Raw genomic sequence first — 21,082 nt, 5'->3', positions numbered from 1 at the left:
TTGGCTGGAGCATGACCAGGGATGCAGATGTAATCAAGTATCGGGGAACATTTTAGGGAAACACCTGCTGACGTGTGTATTTGATAATGCTGGAAATGTGCTTGGATGGAAATACGTCATGTTCAGAGTGGTTTCACTACTGTTTCCATTCGTTGACTTCTGCTAATAAAAGGAGTCTCTGTGGAACTAGCCGGCAGCCTGCTTGGAGCATGCTTGTCAGCTTGCTCCTGCACAGCTCACCTGCGTCCAACCTCCTGTTGTCCTCGTTATTCCTACAATGTGGAAGGTGTTGAGGCATTGCTCCTGGCAGTTGTAAGGTGCCTATGACTCACTTCCATAAAGCAGTGTGTTCAACCTGCAGGCCTTCATCTTGGCACTGGTCGTTAGCAGCACATTCTCCCATACCCTTTTGGAAAGGTGAGCCATTGCCATAACTGCCTTGCCAAGACGCATTCCCAGTGCAGTGTTAATGGAGAAGTTGCTGGTTATGGTGGAATCCAGGTAGACAAAACCACCTACCACGTCAAGTGTGTTGCCACCAATGCTGATGCGTGGAGTGCTGCTGACATCCCAGCTCAGGATGTTGGTCTTCATCAGGCTGGTGATAAGGCCAAACTCCCTGTAGGCTTGGGCAAAACAGCTGATGATTCTTTGTAGCGATTCCTTGGAGTGTGCTGTCAAGGTTGTGCCATCTGTAAACAACACCTCTTGGATAAGGACACACTGCACATTTTTCTTGGTGTGGAGATATGCCAGGTTGACCCGACCCCAGTGATAAATATGTGCAGTAATTTTAAAACATGGCCATTTGCTTGTAAGGTCAGGGTGTACATGGAACGCAGCATGAGATTAACATCTGTGTCAAGTGCAAGAGCACAGCAGAAATGAGTGCACAAGAGAACACCTCTACCATCTAGTGATGGCAGTTGTATAAACTCAAATATTCTTAGACAGAGTCTTCTACCTTTGCTTCCATTTGAAGTGTTTTTTCTAGTTTGATTAAAGTCTTTCTAAAAGTCAGTTGAGGATAAAGAGTGTGTATGCATGCATATTCTTCTCTGGTGGCATGTCTGAGGCCATTTACAAGCATTAGTGAATTAAGTTCTACCTTACTTCCTACCTAGTGAATTATTCATCTGTTATACAGATTGTAAAGACACCTTTGGATAAACAAATCTTTATAGTAAGTCAAGAAGCACTGGGGATAGATCTTCTAAAAGTTCATTCAGCATCATTTCATTGGTAGCAAATACTTTTCCATGATAGCTTTCACATTGTCACATTTGTCAGCACCTCTGGTTTTCTTACCTTCACACTTTGAGCTATCGCAGGTAGATCTTTGGCACCACCGAGCCTCAGAGCAAACATAACAGTTTTCAATTGAGACAGTTCCTACATTTAAAGGCTGAGTCAAACGTTAAGTAATATCGTGATGCAAATGCTATATATCTCTACATCCCTATCTGTCTATCATCTATGTATTTCCTGCCCTTCCTCCTGAAGGGAGCTCAGGGCAGCAAACACATCCACAATAATAATGAAAAGCATTCTAAAACAGTTAACACCTTCCAAAACAGGTTCAAGTTAAAAACATTCTAAAAATAGTTACAGTTAAAAGCCTACTTTGTACATATATGCAACTTCCACAGTAACAGTAAAAGTTCATTGCATGCTAAAAAGCACCATAGATATCACTAGCAATAATTCTCATGTATGTGATTATGTGTAAATACAAAAAGACAGCAGTGGGCTAATCAGTTATGTAACTTTATAAGATGCAAGCTGAAGTTGCTGACAGTAATAAGGCTGGCGCATGATGTACTGTGTAGCTTTGAAATAATGAGTCATCATCACCCACATGTCTCCAGAGACATTATTTGGAGCAGAGCAATGACACTGGTTTCAATTATAAGCTTACTAGAAGGCAGTGGTAAAATGTAATTATGGGGCGCTGAAGTCATTAGACTGAAGACTGTGGATGGAAACTCCCAGGAAAGCAGAGAATTAGGTTTTTCCAATTAGAAACTTTAGTGTTTTAGGAATTTCCACTCCCCCTTCTTTCAGTAGTCCAGAGCATTTTGTTGGGATACATCTGTCTTGAGAGACAAAGGAGTACTCCTCTGGGATTGAAGTCAAACCACTGCATTTGCAGCCCCAAATTGACCTCCCCAAAGCACAAGCTTGGGTAGTGTATATGGGAGGTCCTGAGCTGCCCAGACAACAAGAACCCTCTCTCGGCCTCGCTGATGTGGCCCAGATCTATGGATGGACTTCATCAACAGCATACATATGATCCCCTCCTTCACATTTTTTCAGGACATGCTGACACTATTTTTCTGTTCTGGTTTGTATTTAGATAACATTTTTGTGTTATGAAACAGGTGTCTGCTTCTATAAATTTAATGTCAGTATTTTTAATGTTCATGTTTTAGGCTTTTTTATTTTAAGCCACCTCATGGTGATATTGATGATGATGATGATAAAAATAACAATACACTTCTTTGTAATTCACAATCTTGCATTTGATTCAACAGAACTTGATTTGGTAAAATACTTCCTTATTTCTGGCATGCATCATGTTTGTTTTCAACTATCTTGATTTACTTGCTTTTATGTTATCAAGATAATGCCATTTCTAAAGACTGGTCATTCATTCTTTTTCTCCATCCTTTTGGCAACCAAATTAAGGTTCAGCCAGTGCTATTCCTTCAGCTCTTCTCTTCTCTGCCTGCTCCCTTTGAGCATGGTTCCTTGTAACACCTGAGACGTTGGTGAAGTGTTCCTAGAACCGTTAAATATGTTACTGCAGTCTAAATCTCTATAGTCAGTCACGTGCTTTGCAAGAATAATATTCATTGTCTCTTGCTTTCCAGATTGAAGATGTCATTACAAGAATGCAAGATGACAAAACAGGTGGTGTGCCCATCCGAACAGTCAAGAGCTTTCTGTCAAAAATCCCCAGTGTTGTCACAGGTATGTATGCTGTTTGAATTGTAACACATTGCCATTCAGTTTGTTTCAAATCATAATAGTAGGAAGAAATAGGAAGTCAGAGCACTGGACCATCTTACCTCAGTACTATCCACAATAAGGGTGGCTGATTTGTGGTTCGACTACAATTCCCATCATCCCTGACCATTGGCCATGCCAGGAGTTGGAGTGCATCAACGTCTTGAAGGACAGGGCTTAACTACACTGACTGGCAGTGGCTCTCTAGGGTTGCAGACAGGAGTCTTCTTCAACCTGGAGATGCCAAGGATTGGTGGGTAAATTGAAGCTCCCTCATGGCAACCCAGGTGCTGGGTTTTGCTATCCAGCCATGCAGGCAACTTAAGAGACACATGCGTTCTTCTCAGTACTACTATGATAATGAAGATTTTCAGTTCTCCTGGGACTTTCAAGCTCATCTGCAATCACCAAATACTAAGTGCATAATGTAGGCCAGGGTCAACCAAAGTGGACATTAGTCCCAGGCAGCATGGCCAATGGCCAAGGATTATTGGAGGATTATATGTTCAACAACATCTGGAGGGCACTTGTTGACTATCATTGATGTAGCTATGTATACAGAGTATGAGGGCATGAAATTCATGTTGACAAACTTTGTATCTGAATGTCCTTTAGTTAAAAAAAAAGCAAGTGATTCATTTCTTTTGAGAATGTATCCCATCAGCTCAAGTGAGAAAGACACAAGTCAAGATGACTTAATGTATATTTAGCTAAGAAAAGGGATTGCTTATCTTCTTGTTTAATATTCATGGGCTTTATTTAAGCATTGGAGCTAGCCATCACTGTTACTTAGGAGGACAAGGAAGGAAAAAGAAGACAATCATTTCTAAGCTGATTATACTTATCCTTATGCAGGATCAGGCTTCCTGAAAACGGGTCTTTTGCATTCCTAGGAATAGCTGCAGTAAGGATTTTCTTGGCATTAAAAATGCTATCACAACCTGTTTGTTCTATAGGGTCAAGATAATTCCCGACAGCACAGTTGATATGCTGCACTGCATTTTGTACTGGCGAAACTGTGATTCTTCCTCATATATTGTTAGGTGGGAATTTTAGACTTTGGGCTTAAGGGTCTTAAAAGGGCCTTTCTCCAACTTTAGACGTGTAATGTGTACTATTAGTCCACTTACTTCGAAATTTGATAAGCCAACCCTTGTGCATTTGGGGGGCCCTCCTCCTCATTCTACGGAGACATTTACCTCAAAGTCCTATCTGAGTAAGTCAGTGTTGAGCCCATAGGTTGACACTGGTTGCTGTGTGGAAAGCAGTGTCACTGGCACCTATTGTCTACATTGTGAGGTGACCAACAAACATAAATAATAAATACTCTGTGAGTTAGGCTGCTGTCAAAGACTTAAAAGCAGGAGTTCTAAAAAAAATTGGTAGCCCTACTTGACGTTCCTCGCTTGTAAATCCCATCATCTCTGACCATGGGCAATGGTGGCTGGGTCTGATGAGAACTGCAGTCCAACACCACCTGGAAGGTCACAGATGGACCACCTTTAGTTGACAGTAGAGAAGAGCGGTCCATGTAGCTAAGGGAAGGATTTGTGAAGGAGAGATTCATAGAATCCTGCCATTTACCATCTTGCTGTCTTTGCCCTGACCTTCACTTAAGCAAACAGTATGCTTTCTTTCTAGAATCTAACCCCAGCCTATTATACCTCCTTCAAATAAAATGTATGTAGAGGAGCTGCTGTGCCCATGAGTCAAAACATGACTGCGATGGTGGTGACTTAATGAGTTCCTATATATAGTGGCAGAAAGGAAATGAGAAAGCAGACCGTGGTATCTCATCCAAGATCAATTGTAATAGCTCAAGATGCTCATGTAACCCCTTAGAGTGTGTAATCTTAAAATTCATGGGACTTCCTTTCTCAACAGCACACTCTGGTGTAGAAGTAAACACGATGAATATTTATGTATACTTTCCCTAAATGCTTTCTGTACTTCACATAAATTGTCTCACTAGCAGGCCAAAATGATTGTTTCGGAATATGGCTAAGGGGCTGAGACTGAATGATTGCAGCTTGCTTAAGGCCAATCAGTGGCCTGTTGGCTTTGGGGCTGATATCCAGCTCATTAAATAATGGTGTCTGCACTTGGAACCGGTGGTCTAATTGCTGCCTACAAAGCAGGATTTGAAATCAGATTAGACCAAGGATTCCAAGTGGAAGTGGAAGCTGGCTGCATGAAGGGAGGGCCAGGGAGGGAGCACAGCTCAGTCTCATAGCCATAGTTCAGGGTGTACCAGGCTGAGATTGTTACATCTCAACCAAGCCAGTGAGTTCATGGCTGGATGGAGATTTGAACCAAGTCTATCCCCCCTTTTTATTATTAAGTAACAAATACTACATAAAAATGAACATAAAAGCAAAGACCAGAGAGGTACAAGCTGGAGGTTTACAAATACTACATAAAAATGAACATAAAAGCAAAGACCACAGAGGTAGAAGCCAGAGGTTTACTAGCATCATCTAGCAGTAATCCTAAGTCCTGTATTAATATTGGTTTTGCTTCTGCATCCCAAGTTCACCTATCATCCCTTCTGGACAATTCATAACTGCAATGTACAGATAGGCAGGTATTATTCAAGATTGATGACCAAGGCTACCCATAATTTAGCTCTTCCTCCACAGTCGGAAAAAAACGGGTTTGAAAAGGTGTTGATAGTCCCTTCTTTATATCTGTGAAGGTTATGAAGTCAGTTTATTTAACCAGGGACTATTAACCACTGCACTTAGTGTGCAGATTTTGCTCATCTGCCTCAGGGCATTAAATACTGTGAAGGTTCTTTAGAAAGGATGTTTGTGACGCAGTTACAAATGGAGATTCGTTAAGACAGGCCTGCCCACAGGAGGACGAGGGGGGGGAGGACCATGGTCATCGGAATGTGAATGTATGGTTATCGGAATGTGAATTTGACCTGGCAGGGCCCCCTCCCTGAGATACAGATTGGCAGGCCTGTGGAAATCAACGGACAGACTGTGGGAACGTTCTTTACGGAGGTGTGGAAATGGCGTCTGTCCTTTATGTGATATGGCTCTTGGAGAGTGTAAAATCCACACAGGATATGGTTGTTTTCAACCCGCTTGTGAAGATTATCAGAGATCACAAAGAAAGGAATATATGATAACAACAAGAAGATGAGGAAAATAACAAAGAGACTATCTGGACAGAACTGTGTAATTAAAGCAGCAGCAAGAGTGATGTTTGGATCCCTTTCGGAGCTCGAAGTATGGGTACCCCCAACAAAATTTTAAAAATTTGGCTGTATAATTTGGAACTAATGTGATTTGGAATTAATGTGATGGCCTGTTAATAAAAAATATTAAAAAAAAGAAAAAGAAAGGATGTTTCCAGCACTTGGGGGGGGACAAAAAAAATAGAGTACTCAAATATTGATGAAAAGGCTGTGGGTGCCAGTAAAAAATGGCTGCTGTGGACCACAAAGAAAGAGGTGCTGGTACTTTGTACCAGTGAGTACTATCACACACAAAAGCACTGGATGCTTCTATATGTCAGATCAACATTTTAATTTTAATTTTTAATGCTGCATACTCCCTTTTCACCTGCTTCTCAGTTGGAAGATTGCGTTGGTCATTGTCATATTCATTTATACTGATCCTTCAGACTTCCCCATCCCCCTTTCCCCCTATTAGAGATTTCTTTTATCTTCCCCTGTACTTTCAGGTCTCTGAGGCCTGCACACCAAAAGCTGAGGATGACTATGACACCTAGAAGAGATCAGACATAGCATACAGTGAATTAAAAATTCAGCATTTCCATTGTTCCATGGCAGTAGTGGGCTGTGATACAATTTAAGAAGTCACTACCTCAGCTTTTAAAACATTAAGAGGGAACGGTAGTGTTTCATTTCTGAGTTTATGATTCCCTCTCAGTCAGAGGGAGGAAAGGAGAACCAAAAACAGACGACGTGGATTGGGGGGAATGGGGAAATAGAAACTACCATTTTGATCCTTCAGGCAAACAAAGATAACCAGTTAGTTCTTGACTCTGCCAGATTATCCCCAATATTTAGAGAAGAAATAAAATGTAGAATAAAGACCTGTGTGTCAGCTTTAGTCAGGTAGCACTTAATAATATTTTACTCTCAAATCAAATAGACCAATTCCCATTGGCAATAATGTTCAAGTTCCCTGGATATATTGCTGTCAGCATAGGAAACATACGTATTAAAGGGAAACTCAGAGCTTTTAAAGGAGCATCTCTCTGGAATGTTTCACATGGTAGTTAGGAAAACCAAGCCCTTTGCCTATTTGCATATGCTAATTATTACCCTTTATTTCAAAAATGCCAGCTAAGTGAGCGTAACAGAACATGTGAGTGGCTTGATCAAGATGTCCACAGAAATGGAGGGCAGGCTTAGTGCACTGATGTGACGATGTGGGGGGTGGACAAGAAGTATGGTCCACTCCTGCTTCAAACCAACATTACCATATGTAAGAGTAATAATAATTTTATTGTGTATACCCCACCCATCTGGCTGGGTTGCCTCAACCACTTTGGGTGGTGCTTCAATGCCTGGATGTGGTTCAAGCTGTGTGAAGGCTAAGGGACAGAGGTAGGCAAACATACAGCACAATGTTATCAAGGCATAGAATGTTTTGGTAGGTTTTTCAGGGGAGAGGAGAACGTAATCAGGATATGCCTTTGTGTATAAAGGTAAAGGGACCCCGGACCATTAGGTCCAGTCATGACCGACTCTGGGGTTGCGGCGCTCATCTTGCTTTATTGGCCGAGGGAGCCGGTGTACAGCTTCCAGGTCATGTGGCTAGCATGACTAAGCCACTTCTGGCGAACCAGAGCAGCGCACGGAAACGCTGTTTACCTTCCCGCCAGAGCGGTCCCTGTTTATCTACTTGCACTTTGACGTGCTTTCGAACTGCTAGGTTGGCAGGAGCAGGGACCGAGCAACGGGAGCTCACCCCATCACGGGGATTCAAACCACCGACCTTCTGATCAGCAAGTCCTAGGCTCTGTGGTTTAACCAACAGCGCCACCCACGTATACCAGCAGCCAGCTAGTCATTGCTTAGTATTCAGGCTGAGTTTAACTTCAGCCAGATGGTGAAAAACCAAATGCTTTCACTTAAAATGTCTTTTAATGCCAGACACTGTCAAGTCAGAGAAGCTGGAAATAAACAGGCTCTATCTGATGCAACAGAAAGCCCACTGCCATTGCTGTTTGCTGCCCAAGAACAAATGATTACAGTGCTTTGGGGCAGGAACCACATATAGTTGTGCTGTGTGTACTGTGATTATGCAACAATCTGATTTGAAACACAGAAACTTCCTTCTTACTGCTAATGCCTTAAGATGGGTGTATTTCCTGATCCTAATTCTCCCCTGGTGACCCTGCTGAACTGTGGTGCATCTCTCATAAAATGTTCATCTAATTGGCTCCCATGTGACAAAGCTGGTGTCAAACCACTGTAATTCCAGCTGTGTGTCCTGCGGGTACTAGTTCCTCAAGGATAAGGGTTTACAGCAAGGGCTGTTGAAAAATGAATCCTCTAATAGTCTTAGAAACCGTAGGCTTTCAAGTTGGGTATTAAACAAACAAACTATGTCACAGATGCAGAAACATCTTGAGCAAATTGAATATATCTAAGTAAAAAAAGGAAAAAAACCAATTTAAGCATTTCCTAAAACATTTCAGTGTCTTTCAAAACAACTCCAAATATTTGCATTTCAGCTGGAAGGAAGTTTTGTGCTTTTTATAGAAGCTCTGCTGCAGCTGTGTTGAGATGGACTTTCTAGGTGGCATGGTTTGATAGTGGGTCTTTTAATATTTGTGTGTGTGTGCGCGCACGCACACACACTGTGTTATACAATGAGAGGTGGTAGAAGCATCTATGATGAGGCTAAGCAATGGCTTCAAACCAGTCTTCAACCCACTCTGACTGGAACTGCCTCCTTGATCTGAATAGGACTTCAAGAATAAATAACTGAAAAATTACAGTTTCACCAATACATTCTCCCTCCTGTGTCAGAGGCAGTATGCCTCTGAATACTAGTAGATGAGAATTGCAGGTAGGGAGGGACCTGTTGTGATGCTCAGGGGATGATTTGGGGCTTTCCTGGGCATTTGTTTGGTCAATGTGAGAGTGTTAGATTAGAAGAGCCTCCGGCCTGATCCAGCACGCTGTTCTTATGTACTTACATTCTTATTCAGCGTAGAGTCTAGGCAGTATAAAATCTAGATTGAAAAGGCTTCTGGAGAGCATATAGAGCAGGCTTCCTCAAACTCCGCTCTCCAGATATTTTGAGACTACAGTTCCCATCATCTCTGACCACTGGTCCTGCTAGCTGGGGATCATGGGAGTTGTAGGCCAAAAACATCTAAAGGGCCGAGTTTGAGGAAGTCTGATATAAAGGGATGTGTGCTTATTCTTTAGCCCAGTTACGCTGAGCAGCTTTCCTGAGCAGGATCAAGCAAGTTCAGGGATTGCATAGCTTTCTTGCTCTCAAGACTTTCCCAAGGAATTTCTCTGACTTGAATTCTGTGGATTAGCTGAGGAACTGCACAGTTCCCCGGAGCCTTTAAAATCAGCCTTTGTGGGGGTGGGGGTAGTTTGCAGAGTGCTGTCTGAGCTGTGATTAATGTCCAGGACAAAAAACAAAACAAACCCACCCAGAGAAATACATTTGACATTGCTGCTGTCAAAGGAGGTTCATCTGGACTTCTCTTTGATGGCATTTCGGAAACTGGTGAAAACAGCAATATGAAACACAGTATAACATTACAGTTAAAAACCTATCTGTCATATAACCCCTGTCACATAAGGCCTGTTCAAAGTCCTGGAGAGTGAGAACCACCACTGGCCGATGGTGAAAAATAGGCAAAGTAGGCACCAGCCAACATTCAGTGGCTGGGATGGGTTGGGGAGTGGCATTGCTAAGAAGGTTCTCTAGCAGGTTGCAGGCCTCCTGACATCAATTGATGTTGGCAGAAGTAGCCAACTGCAGCACCCAGGCAGGGCAATATAGGGAGAGCAACTTTATTTTTCCTATTTATTTCAATGGATGTTAACTTAATTTAAATCTTAAAATTTAAGGTTGGTGGTTGTTTTAATTGGCTCCAATTGATTTTTAAAAATTACGTCTTAAAATAAAAAGGTAAATGGACCCTTGATCATTAGGTCCAGTCGTGACCGACTCTGGGGTTGCGGCGCTCATCTCGCTTTATTGGCCGAGGGAGCCGGCGTACAGCTTCCGGGTCATGTGGCCAGCATGACTAAGCCGCTTCTGGCGAACCAGAGCAGCGCACGGAAACACTGTTTACCTTCCCGCTGGAGTGGTACCTATTTATCTACTTGCACTTTGACGTGCTTTCAAACTGCTAGGTTGGCAGGAACAGGGACTGAGCAACGGGAGCTCACCCCGTCGCAGGGATTCGAACCACCAACCTTCTGATTGGCAACTCCTAGGCTCTGTGGTTTAACCCACAGCGCCACCCGCGTCCCTACGTCTTAAAATACTGCATCATTTATTCAAAAATTAGACTAAATTCTATATTTGGTACTTGCTTGTCTGTGCTTTCTGTTTCTTCGTGTGCATATTTGTTGATAGAGGCACAAGCTGCATCCAAACTGAGCCACTCTCTTGTGTTAGGAGCCCAAGTTAGCTGAAGTTCCAATCACAGCAAACAGACAGCGCTTATCAGCTATGTGTTTCACACCTCAGTATATCCCTCCTGACATCAGTAAAGGCTTCTGTTTCAGGGTCCAAAAGTTCTTTCTCCCTCAGTCCTGGAATCAAATGGAGGAGACTGTAATCAAAAGACAGAAGTTTGGGACTCTTGACCTTGAACAGGGACTCGGGTTTTTAAGGAGGAAGCTCTTACAGGTAAATTAGTCCATTGAGCCATCTTCCTGTTTTCTTTCCCCCCTCAATTAAGGGAAAGGTTATACCTGCTCTTTAGCCATGACACTTGGGAGACCTGCAGTGTCCAATTAGGGTGAGCAAGGAGAAGGAATTCCTGACTCCTCCTCTCTTCCACATCCAGTGATTTCTTCTTATTTTGCCCAGCTACATGGCAGCAATTTCAGTATAGAGTAGTTTTACTGGGTCATATAATAGCATCTCCTCAGAAATCCTACATGGAAATTCATGTCCAAGTTATTCATCGAAATTCATTTTCATTTCTACCTATTTTATCTGTTAAAATATCTGGCTGGCTGTCGTTTCTTTTTATACATGCTTGGTTAGGGCTGCCATTTCAGGAGAGTGGAAGCTCCTTTCCTTTAATTGCACACACACACATATATTTTTCAGGCCTCCGTCTCATTACTGCTTGGGAAGACCTACTGCAGGCATGGGGAGCTTCTGACCCACAAGGCCCTCTCCCCCCCCCCACTGCCCTCTGCAGCCACATTCATACAACATCCTTTGCAAGGCAGGTAAAGCCACAACTGCAAAGAAGCATGTGGGCGTCTTAAAGTCTAATTCCTCCTCTGTAAGCGGGGCTTGCATTTGGTGCCCTTTAAGTCCCACTGTGATTTGTGTTAGCTGGGTGCACCTGGCCACAAGCAGAGTTTGCAGTGCCGGATGCAAGTGCAACTTCTGAGCACCCATGGAGCAACTCCATGAAAAAGAACACTTGTCCATTGCAGCCCGGCTGAAATTCAAACTGGTTTGTAAACTGAAAACGCTTCAGTCAAACCACACAGGCAGAGGAGCATTTTTCTTTTGTAGGCTGGCTTTTATTCAAGGGAGACACTTCATCTGACATCATAGTGATGTCATCTGACATAGTGATGTCATCTGACACCATGGTGATGTCATCTGACAGGTGGGTGGCCTGGCCCACAAATCAAGATGGGCCCTACAGGGTGGGATTAGCATTTGGCCCACGGTTAGATTCACATATCCCTGTCCTACTAGCTTGCCATACTGAGCTGTAAACAGGCCTGTGCACTGCTGTAACTGGGACAGCAAAAAAATCGAAATAAAATTTAAAAGCTAGAAGATTATTCTTTTTTAAAAACAAAACCCCTCTCTAATATTTTTGTTACTGATCATTTCTTTCTATCTACTGAATACTAATGAAGCAATTAGGCCCCATCAGAAGTGTGACTGTTTTCACTGGAGCAATGAATGAATTTTAACTGAGCATATACGTACATAGCATTTATACATGGCTTTCAGAAACCCCTTATTGAAAAGTCTATTACCATCAAATTATTGGGTTTTGAACAAAATTATATTTCTCTCCAAATTACTACAGCTACTGATCAAATAGAGCAGATTAAAGCTGTTTCTTAAGTGGCACTTAAATCCATTTGTGTAGTTCAAGTGGGACCCAAACAATCTCACACACGCACAGAATAAACCAGTTTTGCTAATACATGGGTCTTCTTTCCTTTCCCCATGTAATATAAGCCTGGCAGTCTCTGTGCCCCCTAAATGAAATAGGCAATGGTACTAATCTCTCCACCCAACCACCCCTCACTGAAGACACTGCTTTTGGCTTTGGCTGTTGGGATGGCAACCCACAGCATGGGGGGCTTGAAGCTCACAGTGAATTTAGCAAAACAACTGAACTGACCCAAAGACTCATCTCTGTCATTCTACCCTAAGATCTAGGATGGCCACTTAAAAGGTAAAGGGACCCCTGACCATTAGGTCCAGTCACGGACGACTCGGGTTGGCGCTCATCTCGTTTTATTGGCCAAGGGAGCCGGCATACAGCTTCCGGGTCATGTGGCCAGCACGACTAAGATGCTTCTGGCGAACCAGAGCAGCACACAGAAACGCTGTTTACCTTCCTGCTGGAGTGGTACCTGTTTATCTACCTGTATTTCATGCTTTCAAACTGCTAGGTTGGCAGGAGCAGGGACTGAACAATGGGAGCTCACCCCATCGTGAGGATTTGAACTGCTGACCTTCTGATCGGCATGCCCTAGGCTCTTTGGTTCAACCCACAGAGTAAGTGGATGGCCACTTACACATCACCAAAAAAAAAAGAAGAGTCAATGCATTGCTACAAAGGAGGATTCTAATTTGCCAAAAGTTTTCATAGGTTCATGTACATGTAGAGTTGTATATCTGAAAACTCAAGAAGGGACCCTCATAATACTATAGGGGGGGCAGGCAGGGGAAGGACTAGACCAAGTGAAAAATGAACATAATATTTTAGCTGCAGTTCATTCATATTCAGCTTTGTAGTCTTGTTATAAAAAAGAACACCTAGACATTGCGTTGCTGCACCCATAACCTAGGTTTAAGGTGCCATTAGTTCCCAGCTTTCATGTCTTAGTTTCTAACACTGCTTCAAGCAGAGGGCCCATTCAAACAATGGACTGTCCTTTTACCATCCTTCTGACAGTAAACTGCCCTTTGTAAAGTAGGACACATAGAAACCCCCTACCAAAATCCTATAGCAGGGGTAAGGAACAACATCCGGTCCGCAGGCTGGATCCTGAACTCCTGCACTCCCTACAGGGCATTTTGAACTCAAATTAAGATCCTTGCCAAAAGCAGAGATTGACTGCACTAGGGAGTTCATGGTCAGGAACGCCCTAGCTCAGCTGATCCCAACAGGGCTTGTGGACACTGGCAGCTGATAGGCACTGACAGCAAGCCCCATTTGCCAAGGAATAAGCAGGAGTGCGCTTTAATAGCTCCTTTGCAGCTGCATCTTTACTTGCCCCATACCTGATGTCACAAATGGTGTGATTGGGGGCAAACAGGCCTTGTGGGCCAAAACCTAATTTGGTTGATAGGTGGCTCCCCATTGCCCTCCTACAGTGATACTGCATTAATGGGCAATTAGTTCAACATAAAAGCCGGTACTGTTCCATTTGTCATGATCAGTGCTTTTTAAAAAAATGTTTAGGGGTTCTCTCATTTTGACTCAAGACAATACCATTTTATAGTTCAAATCAGGAAAAATAAATACAGTAAATGGACAAAGATTCACCAAATGTTTAGGGGTATGTGTACCCCCAGAAAAAAGCAGTGGTCATGATGGTTCTGACCTCTTCTGTGTTTATTTGTAGTTATCTCCTTCCAGTCTTTACGTGCCTCATTACTGGGCACTGACCCATTGTTGAGCATGCAGTGATTTCTATTTTACAGAACTTCTGCGTTTTACATTTGCTCCAGATCTGCAACACAACTAGAACTAACCAATGCTGCCTTGGTGGTGAGGATCCAAGTAAGAACTGTGTACCAATTCCTTTGTGTGTGAATATATGCAGCATGGCATCAGATAATGTGAAGCACTGGCAGAAAACAATATTAACATCTCCATTGTGCCCTAGCTGTTCAAATAATTTATGTATGCTGGACTCTGATGTGTCTCTGTACAAAGAAGGTTAAGTCCATAAATAAGCCATATAGAGAAAGAACAGAGCACACTTTGATTAAGAATTGTGGCTGTGATGTAGGGTAAGGAGACAAACCTTTGAGTCTTATCAGTGATCTATATGAGCTAAGTCCTTAAAGAGAAAGGGAGATTCCTCTTGAGATTTTCTGCTATTTGATCTTCCTTCAATTGTGAAGCAGTTACAATTACTATAGCCTGTTTCTGGAGGTGGGGGGAAAGAAAAGGGGGGCAGTTCATCTCGTGCATGGAACAGTGCGGAAGGCATTGTGATCACTTAATGATGTCCCAAGGGAACTACATTCCCAGCGGAGGCCTTCGCAATCTCAAGGTACACTGTACAGCCACTGTAGGTGGAAATCTGCTTTGGCAAAGCTTTGCCATTTCCCTAACACTTTTCCTCCCAGGATATTCTTTCGATACTTCAATTTAGCATGCGTGGCTTTGTGACCATTTGAAACAAGGATTTCCCACCGCTGCATTGCAAAGCGCAGATAGCTTTCAAATTAGCTTTGTGAGCGTGTGTTTACCGAAAGGGCACACACGTATGGTGATTTGCAATGTAAAGGGTTTTATCAGCACAAGCTTGTGATGGATGTGTGATTGATGTGTTGCTAAACTGTAAGTGAGATATGTACGTCAACACATAGGCATATTTGCAAAACCTTCCTGCTGTGCTATCATGTCTTTGGATAAGAAACATGGAGAGCATAACTGAACAGGGATGGGGTGCTCAGGAATGCATGGCAGTGGTGGAGAGCAGACCTTGTCAACCTGGTGCCCTCTAGACTGGAAAACATTGGTGGGCTGATAGGTAAAGGCTGCTGCAGAGGCATAGAATCTCAAGGAGGAAAATATTCAATGGCTTCTAACAATGGCCTAGAGTAGTGTTCCTATACAGAATATGTAAACATAACCTGATCCTTAGATATGCAGATGAGGCTGTCAAATGAGAAATGACCGATTTTCTTACTGTGGTTTCTCTATATCTATCTATCTATCTATCTATCTATCTATCTATCTATCATCTATCATCTATATCTATCTATCTATCTATCTATCTATCTATCTATCTATCTATCTATCTATCTATCTATCTATCTATATTTACCAAATCCATATCCAATCACTTTGAGAGGGGCAGTTTTCCTGCTAGGCAGCTCAGATAAAAACTAAGAAAATTCAGAACAGCAATCTACAAAACCACATTTTTTAAATAAAAAAACACACATTGGCAATAAAATTAATAGATGGTAATACCCCAAAATTCATTGACTTAAAACAGTACTCATCCCAGTAAAACCATCAAGTCACAGACATAATGTAAGATAAAATAGAACCAAAATTATAGCAGCCGGGCTGATTCTTAAATCATGGGAAGGCAGCGGTGAACAGGTAAGTTTTCTGCCTCTTCGTAAAGGCCTGAAGTGACAGAGCCTGTGGAATCACAAGTCCACAATCTCCACCCTCCAAAAAGCCCCCTTGCTTCTGCTTGTCAACCTATTTGCTCTCACAGGGGGGTCACAAGTAGGCTGATATGGGTGAGGGCAGCCCTTCAGGAAACCGAGTAATTTACTGTATATGGATCTCAAGAATTTTATCCGCACAGGCAAACACATAAACTGTCTATTCTGCCAGTCACAAGTGCATCATTTCTATACCACATCTGCCTACAGCATCTTGTGATCAGTGTATTTATGGTCCCCCCACCCTTCTGCCCACAAAAAGAGTGGAGACTTTTTTTAGTTTAGTTTATTAAATTTATAAGTTGCTTCCCACAACAGACAGTTTTGAAGTGATTTGCAAAGACAGAATGCAGTGATACAGAAAAAAGAAACACAAGCATAACCAGAGTTAAAACATCCAGTCATTGTTGCTGCCCAAATTTCTGGGGAAACAAAATGTCTTTTCTTGGTGCCCTGTCTGAGGACAGCATTCCATAGACAGGGAGCTGCTACAGAAATGGCCCTGTTCTCTTTTTTTGCTAACATCCTGACCCCCCTCAGAGGTAGCACATAAATAAGAGTCTCACCTGGTGATCTCAGGGTCTTCTTCGTTGGTGATCACTCGTAGCCTTGTCTTCCATAAACACGGTCTTAACAGTGAGTCCGTAAGTGACTGTGGACGCCAATTCTGGATACACATGTCTTTCCACCATGGGTACATAGGTTTCTGGGCAGGAGTTGATCAAGGTGAGGGTTTGCAAAACATGCCTTCATCTTAGCAAGTTTCTCCATTTCATCTTAAGTTTGAGCATCTTCAGAGTCCATGACACCTTTGGTAAAGACTGCTCTCCAATTGGAGCGCTCACAGTCCAGTGTTTCCCAATTGTCAGTGTATATACTACACTTTTAAAGATTTTCCTTGAGAGAGTCTTCAAGCCTCTTTTGTTGACCATCAGCATTACGCTGAAAGTCAGCCCATTAGGTCATAGGGATCCTGAGCTGCATAAGACTTCAAAGGTTGAAACCAGCACTTTGAGAGGCCCACACTCCTGGCTGTTTCATCTGCTGAACCAGATCAGTGCCAATACAAGTTATTTCTGTACTGTTGCACTCAAAAACACTATATACAATGCTAATTATTATTACAGAATAGGAACAGGAAATAAACAAGGAAAGAGCAAGCTGCATGAGCGCCCCTTCCCCAAATGTATCCTGATAATTTCATAATAATATTCTAGGAATACTTCCATTGAAAGGAGACATACAACTGTTTAAAACTAGCAAACAAATAAAAGACTTGCCTTGCTCATTTTATGTTCTCATGCCTATGATGGCCTATGAATGAGCCTGAACTTTTGGCCTTTGCAGCAAAACATCCGGTGGTTGTTTCTTCCCACTGCAGACAGATTGCTCCTAGCAGTAGCAGACTACTGTAAATGCACATTAGATCAGTTTTCGTATAAATTCTGTTTACGCTGAAAGGGCAAGCAGCATGTTGAAGTGTTAATGACTGCTAATTCAAAATCAATGTGTCCACAGATGCCGGCGATCCACCTTAGCTAACACACACAGTATGTAGCACGTTTTTAAATAAATAAATAAAATGATGGAAAGTTTTAGAATCAGTGAGACTTTGGCTTTCTATTTTGTGTACAAGTCCACCATCTGGTGGCCAAGTTGCATTACTGTTTCTGGAATGGTGCTTTGCTGATGACCTTTTTCTGCAGAGTCAAGTCCTTATTGTGTGTGTGTTTAGCAGAAGGGAAGTTTGAGAAGTTAAGCCTTTGTGAATTACTATACAGACTCATCAAGTCTGCACCTCCTGGACTAAGGTGCAGGTTGGGAATGTAGTTGTTAGAATGCAGGTTGGAATGTTGGTTATTCTTAGTATTCCACACTTTGAATTTTGCAATGCTAATTCTCAACTAAAACTGTAGGAAAATGCGGTTAGAAATCTGTAATTTAATAAATAATAATTTTGAGAAAATATATTCAAAAATATCTATTTGATACCAATTATCATGCAGATTTTTATTTTATATTTTTTTAATTGCCAATTAATGTGGAAACAGAATGGAACAGATTTGTGAATGAAGGAATTTCTCGGACACTAATACATAAAGGACTCTTTAACAGAGGATTTGTAGTGAGCCACTTTTTTCTATCAGGGTCCCATTCCCTTGTGGGTCTTTTGTTGGGGGGGGGCAATTTATAGATTTACGCAGAATTTGGGCTCCTTGAAGCTAGAATTCAGCAACGGTAATCCACTGTTTGTAGTCATGTTCCAAAGTCACTGTCTCAGATAACAATGCATACTAATAACTTGTGGGCCCCTCAGCTTTCTGCTTTCACCCAAATGCTCACTGCAGCTGGTGTGCAGGCATAAAAAAAGCCCTCCTGCCTAACTTCAAAGGTGTCTTACTAGAGAGGAAGCAAAGCAGGGAGCAAAGGAATGAGAAAAGCTGAGGAGGAAGCTCTGTGTGTATGTGTGCAATGAACGGATAAACAAAGGATTGTGCAGCTTATGTTCTATATGAGAACATAGACTTGAATGTGATGAGCAGAGATTGCCCAGTACATATCTTGCCCGAGGCAGAATTGATTCATACTTCTGCAGGAGGGGTGGAGTTGGACAGCATCCCGTGTGAGATTTCGCCTTTCTAGCATCTGATACTGGAATTAGGGTTGCATTTGCACATACTGTAGCGTGAGGAACTTTCCACAATATGTCTGTCCACTGTTTTTCATTGATATGGCACAGTATGGTGGGATAATGTAGATGGGGATTTGTGGCCTAGCAGACTGCACCTCTTTCAGTGGTACTTACATTCTTTCATTTCAGGACCTCTCTCCACTTCTGATTCCAGCAACTGGCATTCAAAGGCAATCTGCCTCCGTATTTGTGATTCCTTGAACCTGTGGGACTAAGTGGTTACTTGCCGCATACGTTGTTGTCTTGGCATATTCCAGTGCTTTCTTTTGGATGCATAAACTTCCCCTCACAACTTTTCCATGTTTGTTGGAACACACCTTGGCCACCGCCTAGAACAGGCATAGGCAAACTCAGCCCTCCAGATGTTTTGGGACATCTGTTAGCTGTGGATGATGGGAGTTGTAGTCCCAAAACATCTGGAGGGCCGAGTTTGCCTATGCCTGGCCTGGAACAGAGTTAAGAAAGGTCTGGCTTGATATGTAACACTAAACCATGGCTTGGCGTGATTTGGGCAAGCCTCCACAAACCTAAGCAGCACATCGGGCTGACATGTTCCCCCTTCCCTTCTTTTCCTACTGTATGGTTGAAAGGACCACTGCTTCTGAGTTTACTTTTTATTTCAAAGAATTTCAGCTTAGTGCTGTGTATTTTCTAACCAAGCAGACCTCAAACCACAGGTTATGAAGCTGGCTTATATAGGTAAGCATTGTGTTGTGGTTTGTTTTTGTTTTTGTACATAACACAGTCATACAAGATTCTATGTAAATGAAAGTTAACATGGCCTAAGCCACATGGGAGGAGGCAGAGGGCATGAACCTGTGGCTTTGTGTTTGGACCTAAGGAGTCTCATCCATGTAGCATTAAACTAAGGACTTACATCCTCCATATGTTGCTGGATTTTATTTGGGCAGATTTTCAAGAACTAGTGATTGGGCTGTAAATTGCTGTGTTGGCTGCTGCTCATTAGTGCCTTTATGTTGCTGTTGTTTTAAGTTTTTAAGGCAACGAACTTCGAAAGGATTGATGTTAAACATACATCAAAAGTCTCAGAATTGTGAGACATTTCAAGGGTGCAGAGCTGATCTGGGTCTGGCCCCCCCCCCCCACAAAATAAGGTCAAATATTTGTGTTTATTTACAAATATAGAAGACAGAACATAAGTGGAGGTACACCTTCAACACACTGAGAGATATCCCAAAACCCCTATTCTCCTATTTCTCAGAGAACCACCAGCATCCCAATATACTTCCAGAGTACATGGTCACTTCTGTCCCTTTAGAGGACATGAGGTCATTTATTCTAACTCCTCAGCTCCAAAGTCATCTAAGAAGACATCTATTGAATGTTCCGACGGCACCTGACAGGACATTTGTCAAATGTCCCATTGTGCAGCTTCAGAAGCACAGAGCAGCTGAGTGGCGCAACTATTATTTTTGAAAAATTACGAAAAGAAGCTTCTTAAACTTCGAACGAAATTGTACCACCTTCAGGCATTCCCCGGGCAGCTCCCATAGGCAGTGATTCCAAAAAAAGTTTGTGTGGCATCCTCCTATGGGCTTTCCCGTGAGTTTGAGCCAGGGAGGTTGTAGGGCACAAGAGAATGGTGCAGGCATTATTAAAAAAGAAGAGGACACTTCTTGTTGTTTAGTTGTGTCCAACTCTTTGTGACCCCATGGACCAGAGCACGCCAGGCACGCCTGTCTTCCACTGCCTCCCGCAGTTTGGTCAAACTCATGCTGGTAGCTTCGAGAACACTATCCAACCATCTCGTCCTCTGTCATCCCCTTCTCCTTGTGCCCTCCATTTTCCCCAGCATCAGGGTCTTTTCCAGGGAGTCTTCTCTTCTCATGAGGTGGCCAAAGTATTGGAGCCTCAGCTTCACGATCTGTCCTTCCAGTGAGCACTCAGGGCTGATTTCCTTAAGAATGGATAGGTTTGATCTTCTTGCAGTCCATGGGACTCTCAAGAGTCTCCTCCAGCACCATAATTCAAAAGCATCAGTTCTTCGGCGATCAGCCTTCTTTATGGTCCAGCTCTCACTTCCATACATCACTACTGGTAAAGCCATAGCTTTGACTATATGGACATTCCTTAGGTACCTCATAACAGTATTCTGTTGATATTAAGGTACCGTATTTTTCGCTCTATAACACGCACTCGACCATAACACACACATAGTTTTTAGAGGAGGAAAATCTGTAGGCATGCCACCCATAGGCATTCCCTCCATAACACGCACAGACATTTCCCCTTACTTTTTAGGAGGAAAAAAGTGAGTGTTATGGTGCAAAAAAATACAGTAAATGACAAAGCCCAGCAGCCTAGAGAATTTAACCAACATTTCCAGCCTCTTTCCGCAGAATTAACCCAATGAATGGATGGGAAATAACAGACCAAAACAGACATCACAGCACTGGCTTAAATATCAGAGGCCTTAACGTTTGGTATCCACAGCACACACTAGCCAGCCAGTCTGAATCTAGGCATGGCAGTACAGTAGCTTTCGGCAGAAACAGCCCTCTTAACAACCCTTAGCTTAGGGTTGAGAAACTTAGATTACAGT

The 21,082-nt window shown here is 42.6% G+C and overlaps 1 protein-coding gene across 7 annotated transcripts in view; it reads left to right on the top strand.

Moving 5' to 3' along the window:
- Window positions 1–21,082, top strand: part of RGS6 (regulator of G protein signaling 6) — a 205,396-nt gene that overhangs the window by 112,430 nt on the left and 71,884 nt on the right. For all 7 annotated transcript variants that reach the window (XR_014220485.1, XR_014220486.1, XM_082225573.1 and 4 more), the window contains one exon: window positions 2,874–2,973. Coding sequence is in view for 5 of the 7 variants with exons in the window: in XM_082225573.1 (XP_082081699.1) it covers window positions 2,874–2,973 (100 nt within the window). In the remaining 2 variants the exon portion in view is untranslated. The remainder of the gene's footprint in view (window positions 1–2,873; window positions 2,974–21,082) is intronic.

The sequence above is a fragment of the Podarcis vaucheri genome (genome assembly GCF_965113315.1).
Source record: "Podarcis vaucheri genome assembly, chromosome: 1".
Lineage (NCBI taxonomy): Eukaryota > Metazoa > Chordata > Lepidosauria > Squamata > Lacertidae > Podarcis > Podarcis vaucheri.
This window is presented reverse-complemented; position numbering and strand designations above follow the sequence as displayed.